The sequence below is a fragment of the Pithys albifrons genome, chromosome 10 (genome assembly GCF_047495875.1).
Source record: "Pithys albifrons albifrons isolate INPA30051 chromosome 10, PitAlb_v1, whole genome shotgun sequence".
NCBI classification, from domain to species: domain Eukaryota; kingdom Metazoa; phylum Chordata; class Aves; order Passeriformes; family Thamnophilidae; genus Pithys; species Pithys albifrons.
Genome location: NC_092467.1, coordinates 20,128,268 through 20,147,979, shown reverse-complemented (window position 1 = coordinate 20,147,979; position 19,712 = coordinate 20,128,268). Strand labels below are relative to the sequence as shown.

Here is a 19,712-nt window from a genome sequence, read left to right as displayed (position 1 = left end):
ATAGTGCAACCAAACTGAGGTTTGTGCATGAATATCAGGTGCTGAGGCTGCATCCCAGCCATCACCTGGCAGGTCAAATAGTTGGGGCTATACAGTCCCCATTAAGCCGGTTGTAGCATGTCTAAAAGTGCTGTAAATGCATGGATAAAAATGTGTTCTTGTCTGGTCTTGCCTGTAACTTGATTTTATTTTGGAAGTTAGTAACTTCTGAATCTTTTGCTGGCTCTGTGCTGGTTTGTGGAGTCTTTCTTCAGTGTGTCATCTGTGAAAGGCATATCGTCATAGAACAATTTGGGTTGGGAGGGACCCTAAGTTATCATCTAGTTCCAAACCCCTTGCCCTGGGTAGGGACACCTGCTGCTGGGCCAGGTTGCTCAAAGCCCCATCCAGTCTGGCCTTAAACTCTTCAGGGGTGTAGCATTGGCAGCCCTGTTCCAGTGCCTCACTGCTCACATTGAGAAGAAACTCTTCCAAACATCTGATTTAAATTTACCCTCCTTTAGTTTAAAGCCATTCCACCTCGTCCCTATCACTACAGGCTCTTGTAAAATGTCCCTCTCTTGCTCTCATGTAGTCTCTTTAGGTACTAGAAAACTACTGTAAGTCCTCCACAGAACCTTCTCCAGACTGAACAGTCCCAACTCTCTTAGCCTGTTTGTATCAGAAAGGTTCTTTATCCCTCTGAGCATCTTTGTGGCCTCCTCTGGACCTGCTCCAACAGGTCCATGTACTTTTCATCTTGGGGGTCCCAGGGGTGGATTCAGTACTCAATATCAGAACTAATTTTCCTGCTTAAGCCCAGTGATGAGTGGCCATAAAACAGATCAGGTGTGTTGAAATCCTCGCAGTCAGTTAGAGAAACACCAGGTCGCTTCACAGGTACCGACATGTCTGACCACAGTCCCAGGACTTAGTTCTGTTTGTTTTGATTTTCGGTCTACTTCCACTTCAAACAAGTTCTCTGCCGTGAAAAACAGTGGATGGGAAGGGGGAAAAAAACCAGATCAGCTAAGTGGCATAACAGCCTTGAGAAATACGTGCCTTTGCAAAGCCTTGTCAAGGCTGTCAACAAATAGTTTCCTGTATTACAAGACTGCAGTGTCTTGGTTGATGGTAGTCTGGTGAATTTTTTTTTTTTCTGAGGGAGGGAAATGAGATCTTTAATAGATTATTTTGAGGATTTCTCTGACAAGTTTGAAAAGCCTTTGAATTTTCTTCAGCTGTTGCAATTGCTTCTTTTGGTTTGTCATACGGTTCTCAATGTTTTTTACAGATACTCATTATTTTCTTGTTTATTTTTGACGTTCATCAAATCTATCCTATATAGGTTTGAAAATGAGAGCTATTTGCTTTGCAGTTTAATGAAGAGAATGGCAAACAGCCTCAGACTGTGCCTCTGGTGTCCACAGTGATCAACGTATTTAACATGCTCAGCATGACACCAAGATATTACAGCTGATAACGGTTGTAATTGACTTACAGCATCCCTTTCCCTCCCCCCTTCTTTGGATGATGGGGATTTATCTTTGAGTCCCCAGGAAGCTGTAGTGACACAGAGGGCAGAAGTGGTAGAAAGGTTTTACCTGCACTGCTTTAGTGGAGGTGCTCTCACATAGCGGCACAGTGTAGGTTCCGGTGAAATAGAGGGGAATTGCAATGAGCATTGACTGACACCCCCTGCTTGCGCCCCCCTTGATTCTGAGTGTTTATCAAAGGCAAAAAGAGAAATTCAGACTTGGCAAAAGGAGAGTGCCTGGAGCCAAAAAAAGCCATTCTTATTAGCACTAGCAAAGGTTTACTTTGCTGGCTTATTGAATGAAAACTCCCTAGAGTGTCCAGGTTTTATCCTGTGTTAACAAGAAGGGGCAAAGCTGGCTTGTCGGGAATGGACCGCTGTGTAACGTGTCTGTAAAACAAGAGAGTGAGGCCAAGCTGAACTAGAGTCCTGATGAGAAAAGAAAATCTTTGTCTTTTCCTCTCAAATCCTATTCATTTTCTCTGTGAATGATTGCAGTAGACCACTGAGGTGCTGGGGACTGATGGAGTAAATTGCGATGTTGTTAAAATAGTGTCACTGCACTGTTTAATGTCACATCTTGCATAGGTAGATTGGGTATCCTGAATGATCTGTTGCACTGATGAGCTGGGAACTCAGGCTGGTGTGGGTGTTTCTGTGGTCTTTCACAGTTTAGGATGCACATTTATTGCTCACTGTTCCAGGCATTCCTCAGGCATGGGCACATCGCTTTAGAGCACAACACTACTGAATGCATTGAAGTAATTTTTTTGTTGCAAGATTGGATGACCTTGGTCAAGTCTTGTTCTTATTGTATTATTCCCTTCCCTGATACTGTATTCTTTCCATGCAACTTGGGAAGAGATGTTTTGGGTTAGAAATCCAGTGTTCAAGGTGACAATTAATAGGGACTGTTGAATACAGAATTGTAGATAAGACTCCCTGCTCCATTTTGAGCATTAAATTGCTTTTAATGGAAACAAAGTCTTTGTTAACCATTTTAGACAGAGCAGGGTTAGCCTTTTCTTTCTCCTTGCAAAATGCAGTTTGTTTAATTGGAGCAGATCAAGCATTGATTGTTTACCATAGGTAGCAGGAGGCTAACTAGATCAGCATGGAATCTTGCTCGTCTTCAGTGGTTTTTGTAAGGTCTCATAACCAGAACTCATAACCAGATTTTCTACGGTCTGGTATTGTAGCACTAATGCTACAATATAATTAACATAAATCAATTTTTGAAAAAGCATATTGAAAACTTAGAAACTAACTCACATTGAATTCATCCTAAGATATGTTCACTGTTGAAAACAAGAGCTGGATCTCATTGCAGATATGTAGAAAATTGTAGCTCTTGGGTCATAAACAGTATTAATCTCACTCTGGTATTTTACTAATGTGACTTAGACAGTTTTACTAATCACTGCACTAATTAAATTCTTATGTTATAGATTATAGAAAGTTTAACTTTTTTTTTTAAATTGGGAAAGCCTCATGATGGGAAAGCACGTGGGCACATGATTTCTCAGGAGACTAAGTAGTCTATTACATTGTATGAATATATATCTACTCACTCTTGCCTCCTCTTCCCCCTCCTTTCCTCTGCAGAATGTCTCAGATATATTACAGAATTACTTAGTTTCATAAACTGGGTTATGAAAGGCAGTGGGGGTGCTGCATGTGTGGCAAGGTAGGTCACACAGGATTTATAAGGACTGCCTTGGGTCTTGCTGGTTCTTTGGCACATACGAGCTGTGCAGCTGTGGCTGATGTTCCTTACCTCTCTGTGCCTCATCATCTGTAATGTTAGCATAAATTTTATTTCTGTAATAGGGGTGTTAAAACTTGACTGAGGTTCCAAGTGCTCTGCAGTGTTTCTAAGATTTGGAAAATTAGGCACTATAGTCTAAAATACATCAGCGTTAGTCTGAGAGACTTCTAACTAAAGAAAAGCTTCCTTGCTTAGCTGGAAAGATCTCTGTGTTCCCCTTTGTCTTAATTGCCTGCAAAGCTGGATAGAACAGGATGCTTTTGAGCATGCTGTGTCAGTTGTCCGGAAGCTCTTAAAAGACCCTTTTTTGGCTTTTGATAATAAAACCTTGGGAAGGTTAAACAGAGTAGAGTTGGGACACGACAGTCCTTTAGAGGTCTTTCTCTTCAAAGATAAAAGTATTTCAAGGAGCTTGCTTGGAGCAGCTTTCTCTTATCTCTGGGGTGCTCTTGAGCAATGTTGTGGAGAGAGGGATGGCCAGCAGTGGCATGTATTCTGCAGCGGTCGTGTTCTGTCTGTAAGAAGTTTCAGAAGCACAGAAGAACAAGGAAGCAAGGCAGGGGCACTGAGATATTCAGGACTTGGAGCACAGCTTATGAATACAGTATGAAGAGATGCCCAGTACCTTTGCAGTGTACAGGTTTGAACATTAACATTTCTACTCCTGATTAGCCTTCTCTAACAGTGCATATGAGAAGAAGCTTAAAAAGGTGGACCACTTCAGTGAAGGGTTGGGGTTTTTTCTATGGGAGACTGCAGTATGGCCCAGAGGTAGGAATTTAAGTTACAGCTGGAATTTTCTGAGCAGCTTTTATTGCACTCTGAAATTTAAGCAACCTTTTTGCTCTAGGGAGTTTCTCTCGGCCCCACCCACAAGCCAAAACAGTCAGCGATCCAGAGAAAAGGTTTATTAAGGTCCGAGGGGAAATAACTTATTTGCACAGGACAGCAGCTCACTGTGGTCTCCTTTTTCTGTTTACAGAGAAGTAACTTAATGCAGCTTTTCCTGGTCCTACTTGTTTGGTTTGGGATTTGTTGTTGTTTTGAGTTGCCACTGACAGTCTCTATCTCGCTGATAGATGGATGGTCAGAAGGACCTGGCTGACAGCACTGTCTATAGTCCTAGTGCTCTCTGGCTCCAGCTCATGTCTGGATGCCTTTTTCAGGTTTTGCTTTTGTTATGCTGATGAATGGTTTGTTCAGAGCCGCACCATTCTTTTACTTGGAGCCATGCAGAGTTGCTCAAATACAGAGGTTGCACTAAAATTTTTGCTGTGAAGATGTTAATTTTTATTCAAAAGAGAAGAAGCAAAACCAAACCTTATTGCATCAGTTTTCAAACACTTTCATTTTTTCTTGGATTTTTACAAAAATGTGTGTTACTGATAATTTGCTTGTGGCTGATTAGTTTATTTTGAATTCTTTTTGCAGCAGCACACTGAGTTAAAATCTATGTCTGTAGGCAACAGCAATCAAAGGAGAACAATATATTGCACAAAACACTTAAGTTTGTCCTTTAAAATATTGTGCATTTATTCTTAATAAAATAGTTTCTGTGATTTTGGTATCACAAAGTCATCAATATCCTTTCAGAAACTAGTTTCTTTTTAAAACAGCTAAGTCAGCTTACAAGGTCAAGAACTCTTACTCAAAAAAAAAAGAGTGTATACATTTTGTGCCTGTTTTCTTGGGAAATATTTGGTCTCGCCATAAGTGGTGCTTTGATTATTGTTTTTGTTTGTAACATAATTCTTTCCATCTGCCTCCAACTTAAAAAAGGCCCACAAGAGAGTGATGAGTTTGAAGGTGATAAAGCAGAGGTATGACACTATCCACTTGACATTAAAGGACAATGTCTCAAAATCTGTAAATGCAGTGATATGTTATGGAAATAATGACAAAGCTTGAGTTGCAGAAAGTCAAAATCTTCTGGACAGACTGGGAGCAATCAGAAAGCTGAGTTAATTTCACTTTTACCCACTATTCTTTGTCATCTGTTCTCTTGGATTATTCTGATTGCTTTTTGAAATTATGCTGATTAATCTGTAGTGTGTGTGAAATAGTTTTATGATTTCTCCTTTGGGTGCTACAGGTGAAAAATTAATTCAGCCTCTTCCCAGGTTTTTAGCTGAACTATCTCCAGGGGTTTTTTTGGAAATACCATGGTGGCAATTTTTTCTTCTTTACTCAGCAGGAGCTCCTTTGCAATTTCAATTTCTGCTGAATGCAGTGCATCCTTTGTGGATTTTTAGGTTTGTTTCTTTTAGATGTGAAACACTTTCAGCCTAGTGTAAAAGATCTAGAGATACAATGTGACTTCTGCTTCTGGATTGTCCTGTAGCAGCTGGTATATCACCATCTAAATTTAGGTCACACCTTTTACCTTTGGGCATATGGGTGTGTGCTAGGGAGAGCCACAGTCTGTCTGTCCTCTTCTGAAGCTCACTGTTTGTTATTGCATTTTCCTTGTTGAAATATGTGCGGATAAAAGTGCCTGCGATTGAAGAACACTTGTCTGTAATTGGAAATTGGAAAAAGGCCTCATTTTTATGTATAAATAAACATAAAAATCATTCGGCATCAGATACCAGTTTTCTTTCTTTTTCCTGTATGAGGGATTGAGGGATGCCTCCACTTCTCTTAAAGAGGGGCCAAATAAAGAGGCCTACTTGCTTATTTAATAATCTCCACAGTTACATTCTTTCAGAGCCAGAGAAATTGTTCCATAATATTTCCTGTTAATTCCCATCTTCCTCTCCTACGGGAAAATAGTGAGTGTCAGTCTTGTTGCTGTTTCTGTGCTCAGGGAACAAATTTATCATTGATTAAGATTAACTTTGGCTATTATAAAAAATGCTATGCTTTCTACTTCTGAAAATTATCTACAGTTCATATCTGGCATTTTGTGAACTTCATCCTTTCCAGTTCTCCTTGCCAAAAAGGATAAATGTACTTTTAAAGCCCTTAACATGATCCAGTACTCATGAAAATCCTAAGTGGCCCTTGGATCCTGTCACTTAAATTTTTACATAGTCATTGTTACTTGGTTTTAAAGTAACGTTAATTTCAGGTATCTCAGTAATACATCCACAGAGTCCTGTTCATTCACCTTGGAGAGACCAAGCCAGTGTGTCACTGGGCTCTGCCTTTTGCATCTATGATTGCACAGTTCAGCAAGTCATTCTTCAAAGTTGTTTCACATATCTGTAATACATAGAGCCAGCTTGATGTTTAAAAATAATTTGTTTTTCTATGGATGTTAATTTTAATCTAGCTTCCCAGATTTGAATAGTTAGGGCTGAAGTATGACTTAGCTTCATACAATGAGAGATAGAAGAGGATGATGTACGTAAGTTACTCAGTTGGCTGGTGAGAGAATGGAGTCATTAGTGAAAGGGAGCGCTCTGCTGCCAAATCTTCTATCATAGCTACTGCACTCTATCACTGTAATTATATTTTTCAAATGCAAATGATAGCTTTAAGAATTCTTCCTTTGGTATGTTGTTTACAGGAGCAGTTCAGTTCATACTTCTCAGTAGGAGGCAAATCTTGTTCAAGGCTAAGGACAGGAGAGTCTGATCCATTGTGTTTATTCCTTTTTCTCTGAAGGTGTTACTTGGGTAGAAATACAGCTAACTCTAGTGTCGTATGAAGAGGCTTCCTCACCAAACAACGTATTTTGTGAGCAAAGTTTCTGTTACTGCCTCTCTGATCCAAGGAGAGCAATGTAGCATGAAGAGAATGCCAGAACCATGGCAGGGAGCAGACCTGCACAGCCTTACTGCTGAGGGTAGTTGCTCTGTTCTCAGTCATTCCATATTTTGAATCCCTAAGAAATATGGCAGTGCTAGATTTAATTTTACTGTGTTCTTTGAGATAGAGAATTGCAGGTTGTGCCAAATTTGGGGAGTAGGAAAAGCTTAGTTTACTCACCTGCAGATCCTGTTTCTTATACGCAGAAGAAAGCGTTCTGTTGGGTTTTATTCATGTGTCTTGGTGCAAGTACATCAGTAACATTCGTACTTTCAACTTTAACATGTATCATTATTTGTCATTCTGTAAACATTCATTGACCTCAAGAGGTTACAACCTGCCAAATTCCCAACTGCAGTACAGGTGTACTGTCAGTTTTTACTAAAAATTTCCAGTTTGTGTCAAGTAAAAATTGGTATTCCAAATTATTGGTGTTCAGTTATTGATGGATTTTTTTTTTGTCTCTTCTCCCAAAAACTCTGCTACTCCAGGTATGAAGATGAATAATGCAGGCCACTGGTTTCGATGATGCTGGACTTTTATAACTGGATTCATTAAGGAATACAAAGAAAAATCTTACAGGGATCAATAATGGTGTCTTCTGGCTGCAGAATGCAAAGTTTTTGGTTTCTGCTCATTATCAGCTTCCTGCAGTGTACTGAAGGTAAGCTTTAGTTTATTTTTTACTTGAGTTTTCAGACGAGTTAAATGGACTGTACAATAATTTCTGTTAAATGACTTGAAGTCTGAGGATGTCAAACTAAATGTATATATAGCATAGTATAGGTTTAATTTGTAAGACTCAAATTGTCCCTTTTTAATGAAAAAAAGGGAAATCCATATTTTGGTTTTGATAATGTCATATGTTTAAACTGTAATGCAGTGTTCAGGCCACTGAAGTGACAGTATTAACGTCCTTGATTGGTAGGTGCCTTATTTTGGGATTCTTCCTGTTTATTCTTCCTTTTTCTGTTCTCACTCCACAACCATTTAGAAGGAATGTATAGATACATTAAATGGTATGTAAAAAAACTAAACTGTGGAAATGAAGCACCTGTTTTACTTTTCTATTTTGGCTTGCTAGAAATGAAATGGCAAACAATTAGTATTAGAACTATGCAAGTTAAATTTCGGGAAATAAAACTCAAAGTTCATACAGAAATAGCATCTACTTGAAAATATTTTTACTTTTTTTAGAAAAGGGAAAAATACTTCACTACAATCAAATGGGTTTAAAATAGCTCTTAAATGAAAGAGATGAGGAAGGAAAAATATTTTTTAAAAAAATTGCATTATCTATTCTTTATCTGTTTTCCTTCAAAAACTTTATCTAGTTAGTCTGTCTCCCCAGCTGTTCTTGTGGCCCTTTTAATAAACAGAAACATAAATGGAAGACAGGAAAACATGATGGTCTATGAATTCTTAATTACCAAAATTCATACAGAACTTGAGGTGATTTCTGAGTGTAAGCATTTTGATTTGATTGCAGGTGAAAAGGTTGGTTTAGAAATAAAATAGCATCTCACATTATTCAGTAATTGGTATGTAATACATAGGCTTTCTTGGTGCATCTATGGTGTGATCTTGACAGCTTTTAAAGCAGATACAAAATTCTTTGAATTTTTAAGGCTAAATTTTCAGAAATACTTCAGGAAAGCTATTCTGCCTCCCCCTCTCTTCTTTCCCAAATCTATATAAATAAAAGGGATCTATTATATAAATAACAAGGGCCTAAAAATAGCAAAGACCAAGATCAAAACTTTAAATGTTGTATATGGTCTTCCATGCTCACTGCATTTGTTTTAGACTGACATGGTTCAGGTTGTGCGTTGTACTGACAGACTATAGCACTGCTGAAATAAGTTGTTTATCTTCATGTATGAACATACACATCTATCAGGGAGTGTGTCCTTGGAGTCTTCACAAAGGTTTCTGAACATGGGGAAGTCTCATTTAACTTAAATAGCTTTCACAGTCAGTGTCCCGTTCCTCCCTTCTTTCTTCTTAAATATTGCCAGGATATATTAGAAAACTGGCATTTCCCACAGTGTACTGCAGATCTTGAGTGGTTTCATCATTGGTGAGATTTCTGCTCTGGTGGCTGTTGTGCTGACTGCTCTCTTTGGTGTCTGTTGAGTCTGCAGACTTGGGTGTAATCTTTTGTAGAAAAGTATGAACAGCTGGAAGGTAAAATGCTTTTTAGCCTCTTTCACAGGCAAGAAAGGTAAATGCAGATTAGGAGTTCATAAACCTTATGACTGGCTGGTTTGGTAGTAAATCGTGTTAATTATAAATGCCCTTACATTGCAAAAGTGATTGCACTAGTTGAAATGAAAGGTGTAGACATCTATGTAGCAGAGACATCTATGTTTTTTTTTCTGAAGTTTTAAAATACTAAGGATTTTTTTTAATTATTGCAATTGTTTCAAATCCCTGTATCTAGTGTGTTTTATGAAGATTCAGGTACTTGCAGTTTAATGCTATGTGGTGATTGAAAACATGTGAAAGCAGGAAGGAAAAACGGACAAACCACTTTCTTTGATTTGGTTACAGCTGCAAACAGCATACTGTAAAAGAGTGTTTTATCTGCTGAGTTTGGAAAGGAAAAAGTCAGCTGAGAACTTCTGCAGATTGAATTTTTGCTATTTGCAGGAAGTTAATTTTCATTGTCCTTGGTAATATTTCACGTTCATTCTGTTCTGTCCCTGTTTTTCTTGCTTTTAGTAGCCAGTAGCAATCTTTTGATGCTTCAGTTGTGAATTTACTTTTTTAAAGTCTATACAAGAGCTGCTTTTTCAGCTAAAAGAAACAGGAAAGGAAATTGGTACCAGATAACAGAATCATACCAAATTAATTGTAAATTCTTAAAATAAATGAAATACTGTGGCTCTGTGTACTGGAAATGAATATTAATATAGAGTTGGCTTCCAGCCACAGAAGCAAAATGAATACTGCATTATTACACTTTCTCACAAGATTACATTGCCTTCTGCTTCAGTAATAAGAGATGCCAAGTATAACATGCTTTAGTAGCACTTCATGCCTGGAAGTATGAACATGAACAAAGGTTAAAATAAGAGCATCTAACTTTTGGTAGAAATAACAAAATCTTTTAATTCTCTTGCTTGGAACTTAAGCTTTTTTTATAGAAATCTTATGTGTACGTGCAGGTTGTTGCAGTTAATGGAGGTGATAAAACCTGGCTGAATTCCCTGCTCTTGTATTTTAATGTTTCTCTTCAGTTAAATGGAGAGAAAGCAGAGGGGGGCAGCGGGGGGAAAGATCCTGGGTGTGGACAAGTTATTCACTTGTTCATATAATGAAACATTTTCCAATCAAGAAAAGGCTTCAGTACTCTCACAGTGCCTTAACTTTAACTCACCGGGGAATTAGCAAGCAAGCACAGTTATACGAAGGCTGTAATTTTATTTTAGTGTTGCCTATCCAAACAGGAATAATATTTTCAGTTAAGAAGGTCTGGGGTTTGCTTTGTTTTTCCTGGCTGTGCAGTCCAGATGGGATTGCTTTTGAAGCAATCCCTTCTTCAGTTAAAATGCACCTGGAACAGACAAGTGCCGGCAGCTGGATGGGAAAACCACACTGAGTTATTATACACTGCTGATACATTTGATCAACAGCAGCTCAATATTGTTGTGTAGAGGTTTGAAAAATGTTATTGTCGTCAACAGCGAGCATTGCAGCCCTAAAATAAGGAAAAGATGAAGGGTCAGAAAACAGAATGAAAAGCTGAAGTCATGATCTTGAATATTAATGTCATTTCTGAAAGCATTTTTCTGCCCTTTTTCTGGAATATTCTAGCATAGACATGTCTTTAAAACTGCAGTTCTATTAAAAAAGGCAGACTGAAAGGACTGCCCTGGAAAGTAGTTTGGTTCAGACTTGGGCAGGTAACCGTGTGAGTCCTGCCCTCATGCCTCGGGGAGGATGCAGCTCCCTCTGTGTCTATGCTGGAGCCCGTTGCCATCACAGCTCTCTGGTCTCACAGAAGGAGAGGGTTCGTGCTCCTTTCAGTCCCCTGCAATGGAGTCCTGCACCTTTACTTACCTGTTTCATATGAACTCCAGGAAATTAATTACTTTTGACACCACCTCTTTTTTCTTCTTTTTTTTTTCCCTTCTTAATTAGGTGAAATCATCCAACAAGTTAAAAATTATCTGAGAAAATACAGAAAGTCAGAGTGTGAGATCACACATGCCTTGTTTCCATAGCAAAGCAGAGTAGAAAGCTTATTATACATATTATTGGTTTCTCTTCAAGCAAGTTAAGACAGATACACTAATATGCATATGAAAAAAAGATGTCAGAGCTAAACATTCTGGTGAAGATTGGCTTTTGGACTGTGCAGGTTTCAATGTTTTAAGTTTTATCTTGCTTACAAAGTCCACCTTTTTGACTAGCTTTTGATGTCGTTTGTTTTTATTCTCTCCTGCTGCTTGAAAAGCACAAATGCTTGGGAAGCACTGAAATAATTTTTTTTTTTGCTTACATTCTATTTTAATGAAGACTTAATACAATTTTAATTCATTTTCTTATGAATTATTATCTATGCTTGTACAAAGGAAGGAGCATCATGCTTTCATTATCTATTTAATTCTGTTTTCCTAAATGGAATTAATGTTTTTAAAGAAATCCAGCCTGTCTTTGCTTCTTTATGTTTGTTTTAATGAACATTACATGGAGAAAGATATTTGCTTATGAATTTCAGTTATGCCAGCCAAAGAGCTGAGTGTTAAATTGGAAGCAGATTTAAGTGCTTGTTCAATGTTAGTGCATTTATTAAAGAAGAGGCATAATAAATACAGATAATGTACGCTGGACCTCTACAAAGATATTTGCTATTTTAGTGTATGGCTTCAGATCTTCAGCTTCCTGTCAAGCCACTCAGACATGGAGTGTCTAAGGCATGTGACACAGGTACTGAACAAACTGTGAAAGCACATCAGTTTTCCTACACGTTTACTAGGAGGTATTAGTAGGATTTTACTCAGGATAAAAATTTAAAAAAAAACAACTTGTACTCTGGATTGGGTAGAAATCAACTTCTGTTAATTAGTGGATTTAGATTCTACAAGGAGTGAAATCCATTATGGAGTCATGCAAGAGCAAATAGGAGCACTAATTTAATTTCTAGTCAGGGATTTATCGCAGTGGGAGCTCTGTGAAACAACCAGTTAGTAGAAACTACTTGGTTTACAGAGTTTGCAAAGCATCTGTAAGCACACCCGGCATGGTAAGGCCAGACCATTATTGCCCATGCTGTTTTCTGTCCTGGAAGAGCATGCCATTTTTCAGTGGGATATTCTGGTGCATACTTATCTGGGGCATCTTTTTTTCCTTTTCTGAGGGAGATGTATGTCCAGCATATTTTCTAAAAAGGAACTTGATCTGTAAACAGCCAGACCAAACTTCTTAAAGAAGAATGTCTGTTAAGATTTTGAATTGCATTTCCAGGTAATAGAGTTGGACAGACTGCCCGGAAAATCCAAAGATACTTCAGCATGCTGGCAGTGGATATCCTTTTATGTATTCCCCAAGCTGTGAGGTCTGCAGGATTCTATGCTGTAACATTACACTTTTGGAACCAAAACTGCCACTATTTTTAAATGTAGAAGAATGCATGAAGAACCATTTTAAATATTGTACTAACATTTAAATGAGAATTTGCTAGGAGGTGTAATGTAAGAGTCTTAAATTTTAAGCAAAGAGCATAAATGCATAGTTACTATGAGATGAGTAATAGTATTACTCTTTTGATATGCTGTCTTCTCAGTCACTGAAAAGCATTCTCCTGTATGACTGGAGATTTTGCATGTTCCTGAGCTCTATATTCAGAAGAAGAAGAGAACCCTGTAATGTGTTAAGTGATAGGAATAAAGTGTGTTGTTCTAGGGCCAGATGCTATATTTTCAGAGCCCTCTATGCTGCTATTTGAATTTACTGTCTTTAGTTGCTGTCACTTTGGTGGGTCTCAGTGGGCAAGGTGAACCATGCAAATGACCATTGCAGTGAGAGGGGATGGACTGAACCTTCAGCTTCACTGACATTGTTGCCTAGGGAGCTTTTCTGTTGTTAAATTTAAATCTGGATATATTTTAGATTAGTTTATTACAATAAGGAAACTTTTCAAGAACACAGTAGCAGAATTTGGACATACGTGTCATTTAAAAAAAACAAGATTCATTATTATTCTGTTACTATATATGAAAAAAGCCGTTTTTTTATTAAGAGTTGTATTTTAAAAATGATTAGTTATTTTTCATTTCTGTTTTTGGTTGAGCAGAAGAATACTGCTTGTCTAGTAGCTAGCTAGTAGCAAGGATTTTTACATAGTTTTAACAATATTGTATTTATATTGTTCTTTCAGGTTGTAGTGTAAAATGGAAGTATGACTGACTAAAGCATCTGATATCAATGAATGCCTCAGCACTGGCTTCCTTATTACATTTAGTATCCTTATGATCGGATTATAAAAATTATCATAAAGTATAATGATTTTAGATTTAATATTTGTTGCCAGGTTCTACAAGCACATAATGGGTTTTATACTTGCAAGTAGATCCATTGGTGCTCGTGGTTTACCTCTGTGTGTAAATGGGACAGAAGGTAATGCAGTTTGTGCTAATTGTGAATTGTACAGATGTCTTGATAGCAGGAAGCATATGTAGGATGCAAGCACTACAGAAAAAGGACTTATTCAAACAGCTCTAATATATGTTTCATGTATGTGCCCAGGTCTGTGTGTGTGAGAGTGTTCCAGATTTTGTGTTACGTGAGGAAGAAGAGATAAAATGAATCACAGAGAAATGTTCTTGGCTTGTCCATCCATACTCCCATCTAAATGCACTTAATAGTCTGGGAGCTTTTTACAGTGTGGAAAAGATGCTTAAAAACTGTCTGGCCTTTTGCAGTGCTTAGTGTCGTATTTACTCATTAACATTGGTTGTTTAGAAGAATATTTATAGTTGCTCCTTCTGATTGTTTTTTTTTTGTTTGTTTGTATATTATCTTAGATTGGCATTTCATGTGGGACTCATGAATGCTGGATACTTTTCCAATCATAATTCATTTTTTGTTCAGGAATACTACATTTTTTACATTTTTAACACAGGATACATTTTGCATGGGTGACTGTAAATGAGCCATACCTGAAATCCGCATAGCATGATAAATTGAATATGCAGATCTTTCTTATAGGTAGGAGCTGAAAAAGCCTTTTGCTTAAGCTGTCCCGAAGTTTTGCCCTTTTAGAGTCTTGAGCTACTTCACTGACTTTCAAAACCCAATTGTGCTGAAGCTCTTTGTGTTTCTGTAATCTCTATCTCCTCACTGTCTTTTGAAGTATAAAGAAATAGAGTTGTACCCATGTTAGCTCAGTTTATGGCTCCTTCTTTCAGTCAGGGAGACAATTCATCCATGGCCCAATGACTTAAGGCACCACATGTAAATGTATGTGAGGGTGTTAATGGTGGTAGGGGAGATTCCCTGGTTGTTCCTTCTGAGCTTGGACCAGTCCAGATGGTTGAGAATGTTTCGTTCTTTTTGTTTTCTCAGTTTATACTAGTATAATAATCCTGATGTTTTCTTGGTGTATAAAAGATGTGTGTGGGAGACTAGTTGGGAAGCAAAATGATTTTTTTTTCATCAGTTGCCTGAGCAACCCTTACATGTGAGAAACCCAGGGGGACCACATAACTTTCAGTTGTTGGATACAGCACTCAGTGAGTTTTATGAGGGATCTTGATGATGGAAGGAAAGCTGGCTTGTGTGTTCTCTCTTGTCAGGAATTGTGATATCTCTCTCAGGAGTTAGGTAGATTTGTTCTGTTCCAGCAGAAAGTACAATTAATGCAAGGTGCTGTTTGAGTAATTTTCCTGTTAAATTTGAATTGAGTAATTCATTTAGGAAACCTGAGAGGAAGTTGACATTGAAACCAGATTCATCTGTGTGGTGCATTTTTAATTGTAAAAGCAATGAGAAATGTTGTCTTTTGTAGACTTCAGTGCTATTTCATATTGCTTCTGTTTTAACCATCATTTGAATGAGCTTCAGTAAGATTTGCCTGCTTGCCACTGATCCTGTTTGTCTGTGCATGTGACTTGATTTGCCTTCCACAATATTTCACATTAATTTCTCTTATTGAGCTGCCCCAGTTCTTTAACTTAGGCTTGTGGATTGCCTTTTAATATTTTACCCTTTTTTTAAATAATTACAAGATGTTACTTTAAGAATTACGTTGAGATTTATTCTGCACCATTATAACATTTACCATTGAAAGTCTATTGGAAAGCTATGAATTTGTGGCTGAGAACTGATCATGCTTTCTGGTGGCTTAAGATGAATACGCTTTTAGTAAACAAAACTGAGCAGTTTGCTGCTTACGCTTTTGCATCATTTAATTTGCAACAGATGAAACTGGCATGCGTGAAGAGTGAGGCATGGAAAGTACTAGAGGGCAAACGGGTGGTTTGTGATGTGGATTATTACCCATAAAGATGGATAGAGTCCACAAAGCATCACTTCATGTATTAATGCACCAGCTGGAAAAAAACCCAACCCATATCAGCGTTGCATCTCATGCATAAACTGTTTGGTTTAGGCCTTCAGTTCAAATCCTGATCCGTAATACACTTTAAATCTTCTCTATGCTAGTGTAAAGATATATATGTATGTATATCTTTATATCTATAGAAAGCATCTGTACATTTTAACAAATTCACAATACAAAAGTCTGGAAGTCATCCATATGTAAACTATCTTGAAGGATTTATGGTACACAGTGTTTTGTTCTGCAGTGCAAAACTAAGTGCTGACAGAAAAGCTGTCGAGAAAGACCTTTAACCAGCAGTCTTTCCTTTACCAGTTACACTGTAATCTAGTAATAGAGAAATTATTTTTTTATATGTTTTATATATTACGGTATAAGAATTAATTTGCTGTATAAATTATTTTGAATTTCACACTGTTAAATCAACATAGTCCTAACTCAGTCCTTAAAATAACTCCTTTGATGCATTATTTTCCAGCGCTTGGGTTTGTCCTGGATCCATTTTAACTGAATTTCTATATTGCCTTCTTTTTACAAAAGGTTTTTGAATAGAGACTTTCTGAATATTTGCCATTAGAAATTCATCATCACATTAATGTCATTTGTAACAGATTCAATAATGCTGGCTTTATTTACCTCAGAGTTTCATCTGTTTTGATTTTTTTATTTCTTTCTGTATGTGGCTCATGAAAAATTAAAATAGAAAAATCTAGTAACAATAACAGGGAAAAACTTCAGTAAAGAAGATCTTTGGTCAAGGTATGGATGATTGTGACCTAATCAAATTTATTCTCCTGATCCTATTTCCATTTGTAGTAGGGGATCAGATTGTAATGGAGAAGGGAAAAAAAAGTGCATATCGAAGCCTTCAAAAATGTTAAGCAACAATAAAACTCTGTAACCATTTAAATGACAGCAGCTGACTATTTGAATTAACTTTGTGTTTGGCTTAATTTTGGGTCCTAATTATTCCTAACTTACGTGAGTAGATTTTAATTATACAATACTGCAGGGATTTGTAGCTAAGGCAACTAAAGGAATCATTTTACATAAAGTACTTTTGTTCAACTGATTAGGCTGGTTAAAATGGAATGATAGAAAATGGAAACTCTTGTCTGATAAGGGCTAGTGAATTATTACCAATGACACTATGAAGTAATAACACAAGGAATCTCATTGTTGAAGATTTTGAGAATTTTTTGCAGCATAATGTGTTGTTAGTTAACCTCTCACAAGTGATTCTCATGAATGTTAACAATAGCTCTATAAAAATACAATGCACATTTTTGATACCTTGTTTTGGTCTGCATGAGGTGGCTTTTTTTACTAGAAGCTTGTTAACTAAGACTTTTGATACGAAAAAGACTTTAATATATATTTATCATGTCAGTTAACTATTTAAAGGGGCAAAAGGTGCTGTGTTTACTGCATGATATTTCATATTTTAGACGTGAAAGCATTTTTAGACATACAGCTCTCATCGCCAGTATCCTATTTATTTAGAATTGCTGTTCCATGAAAATAGTTCTCAGTTATGCTGCATTTGTAGGATAACCTGGGAGAATTAGGAGTGAAGGAAGTATTGGAATAAAAGCCTCTGGAATCAATTGCCATTTGTATTACTTACACAGATATATACTCTTCATTAAGAATTAATTTTTGAACAAATTACCTGCATAGTTTGAGGTTAAAACCAGATATTTTTATGCTTATAGATAGACATTTTGACAGTTTGTACATAAATGCTTAGCTAAAATTTCATTTTTCATTCTTTGAGCATTTGTAAAATCATGCCTTCTATATTAGATTTGCAGCATAGGTAGGTGTCTCCTTTTGATGATAGTAGAATAACTTCCCTGGACTTAGAATGCTTAATTTTGTTTTTCCTCTGTTTTTTTTCTAGTTCAACTTTTTTGGTTTCCTAAACCAAAGTATTGAAGGTTACAAGAGTGCTTACTTTGCTGACAACACAATATCATGTCTGCAACCTAAACTATTAAGACTGTTTTTAGAGCTGTCAGCTTTGCCCATATCACTTGAATATACACCTAGACCTTATAGTCAGATACTTTAGGAGAAGCACTGTAGTGGTTTTCTGTGTTTGTTGTGTTTAAGAGATCAGAACTTGAAGTACCTCAGATGAGGACAACGTAAGGCTTTGATGCTGTTCAAAGGGAGGAAAAACCCACCCACAAAACATATGGTTAAAATGTGTAACAGGAATTTCTAAATTAGATCCCAAATAAATGCTTAAGAAATACACAATAATAGATCCACATTTATCTCTTTCCTCCCCCTTGACAAATTTCAGTTTTCTGGGGGAAGTACATGTTTTTGATCATATGTCTGCTGTTAACATATTAATGCTACACCCTTTCAATTATTACTGCTGACAAGTTATTTAGGAATGTTTCTGGAGCATGTGGAGATGTGTACGACTTCTTTCCATGTCTGGTGTTTGCTTTGCAAAGTGAAAGTATTAGGATTTAATTACCATAAGATGTTTGCAGTAGGTGGTGTGCCTTGCAAAGACTGTCAAGGGCAAGGCTGTGGGTGCCCTCCATGCACCTGGACAGGAGGACATTTGCACCTGCCAGGGGTGCTTTCTCTGGCACCCCTGTGGTGGCCCTACCGTGGACTGATACTGGGAGCAGAACTTTTTTTAGGAAGTTTCCCCCAGTCACCTTCCTGAGTCCTGTCACCTGGGCACTGGACAAGTGGCAGAGAGGCACGTCATGGTGGAGCTGAGTGCTTCACCCGTAAATAGAAGAGAAAAATAGTGAGATCTGTGCATCTGCTGAAGCTTGGGAAACCACTGTGCCAGTTGAGTGGGCATTTTCTTTTCAAGAGGGATAAAAGGTCTAAAAAGTGTCATTCTATGTCAGAATGCAGTACTAGTTTGTGATTAATGTCCCTTTGTGGGACCCTGTTTTCTAAAGTCAGAGAATCTACGGCCTAATTTTCCTTGATTTAGTTACAAAGATGGTGAAAGGTATCCCAGATTCTCTGTAAAGGTTTACAAGTGCAAATAGGAAGACTGTCTTTGTGTCTTTATGAAGGTGTAATTGGGTAGATATTGCAGGTACATCTGATTTCTGTCCTGAAGTGGAGAACAAGATTTTTCCAAAGGGTTAATTTCCCAGGTAAACTAGCTCTTTCAAAGGTAGTTTAGGGATTTTAGAAGTGCGTTTACTTTATAGGAATGGACATTGCCTCATTATATCTTGATCCTTCAGATTTTTTTCTTTCACTTGGTAGTCAATACTGGAAGCTTCAGAGGAAGGTGCCAAAATACATAAAATGCACAAAACAGCCTGCTTACTGTGGACCTTTATTAATTTTCTACTGTCACTGAATACCAGTAGGTATTTCCCGACTCATTGCTTAGGATATTAAAAGAATATTATAAGTAAGTTACATTTCTAGGTTTTGGACTACAGTACTGTGGTCATGAATCTCCTTGTCTTTTGTCAGCTTTACTCTTTAAAGACATTATCATGGAACATATTTCTCTATCTCTTGCTTCTCACCCCATTTCCTGATCATTTACAGAGTATAATGAGTAATACTGCTGTCTTGTAAACTTTGTTGTTCTGTTTCTCTCCCTCCACCCTCTCCATCATCCTTTTCTGATGATCAAGGCCACCTCACAAACCTCAGCTGTGCAGAGGAAATCATTCAGCTTCTCTGCATTGTCTTTCTTAGCCTTAGTTGGTCACCTAATGTAGCAAACTCATCACTTCTCACACAAAAGAAGCTTCCTACTTTTGTTGTACTTAAGAAATTTCTGGCTATGAAATCACTGGAAAGCATCTTAGAAAAAACACCTGTGAGTCTGAGATGTGCACAGAACATGGGCCTGGAAAAAACATGCTACAGAGTGAGGTGATAAAATTTTGCCAGTTTGTTTATATAGTGATAGAAGTCATATTGTCAGATACTTTCCTTTTATTTTACAGCACAGTTATAAATTTGCTATGTCTAATTGTAGCAGACTTTTTCTGTTTTCAGCAGTTTTTTCTTCTTGCTGAGCAAGTAGTGTCTTTATATAAATGATACTTCAATATATAAACTTGGTTTATGGACATTTAAGGGCTTATAATTTTATC

General features: G+C 37.3%; 1 protein-coding gene across 14 annotated transcripts in view; it reads left to right on the top strand.

Annotated features, from left to right (window-relative positions):
* ADGRL2 (adhesion G protein-coupled receptor L2) overlaps positions 1-19,712 on the top strand; it is a 157,577-nt gene that overhangs the window by 25,022 nt on the left and 112,843 nt on the right. For all 14 annotated transcript variants that reach the window (XM_071565714.1, XM_071565715.1, XM_071565713.1 and 11 more), the window contains exon 2: positions 7,529-7,701. In XM_071565714.1, the coding sequence (XP_071421815.1) occupies positions 7,629-7,701 (73 nt within the window). In that variant the 5' untranslated portion in view covers positions 7,529-7,628. The remainder of the gene's footprint in view (positions 1-7,528; positions 7,702-19,712) is intronic.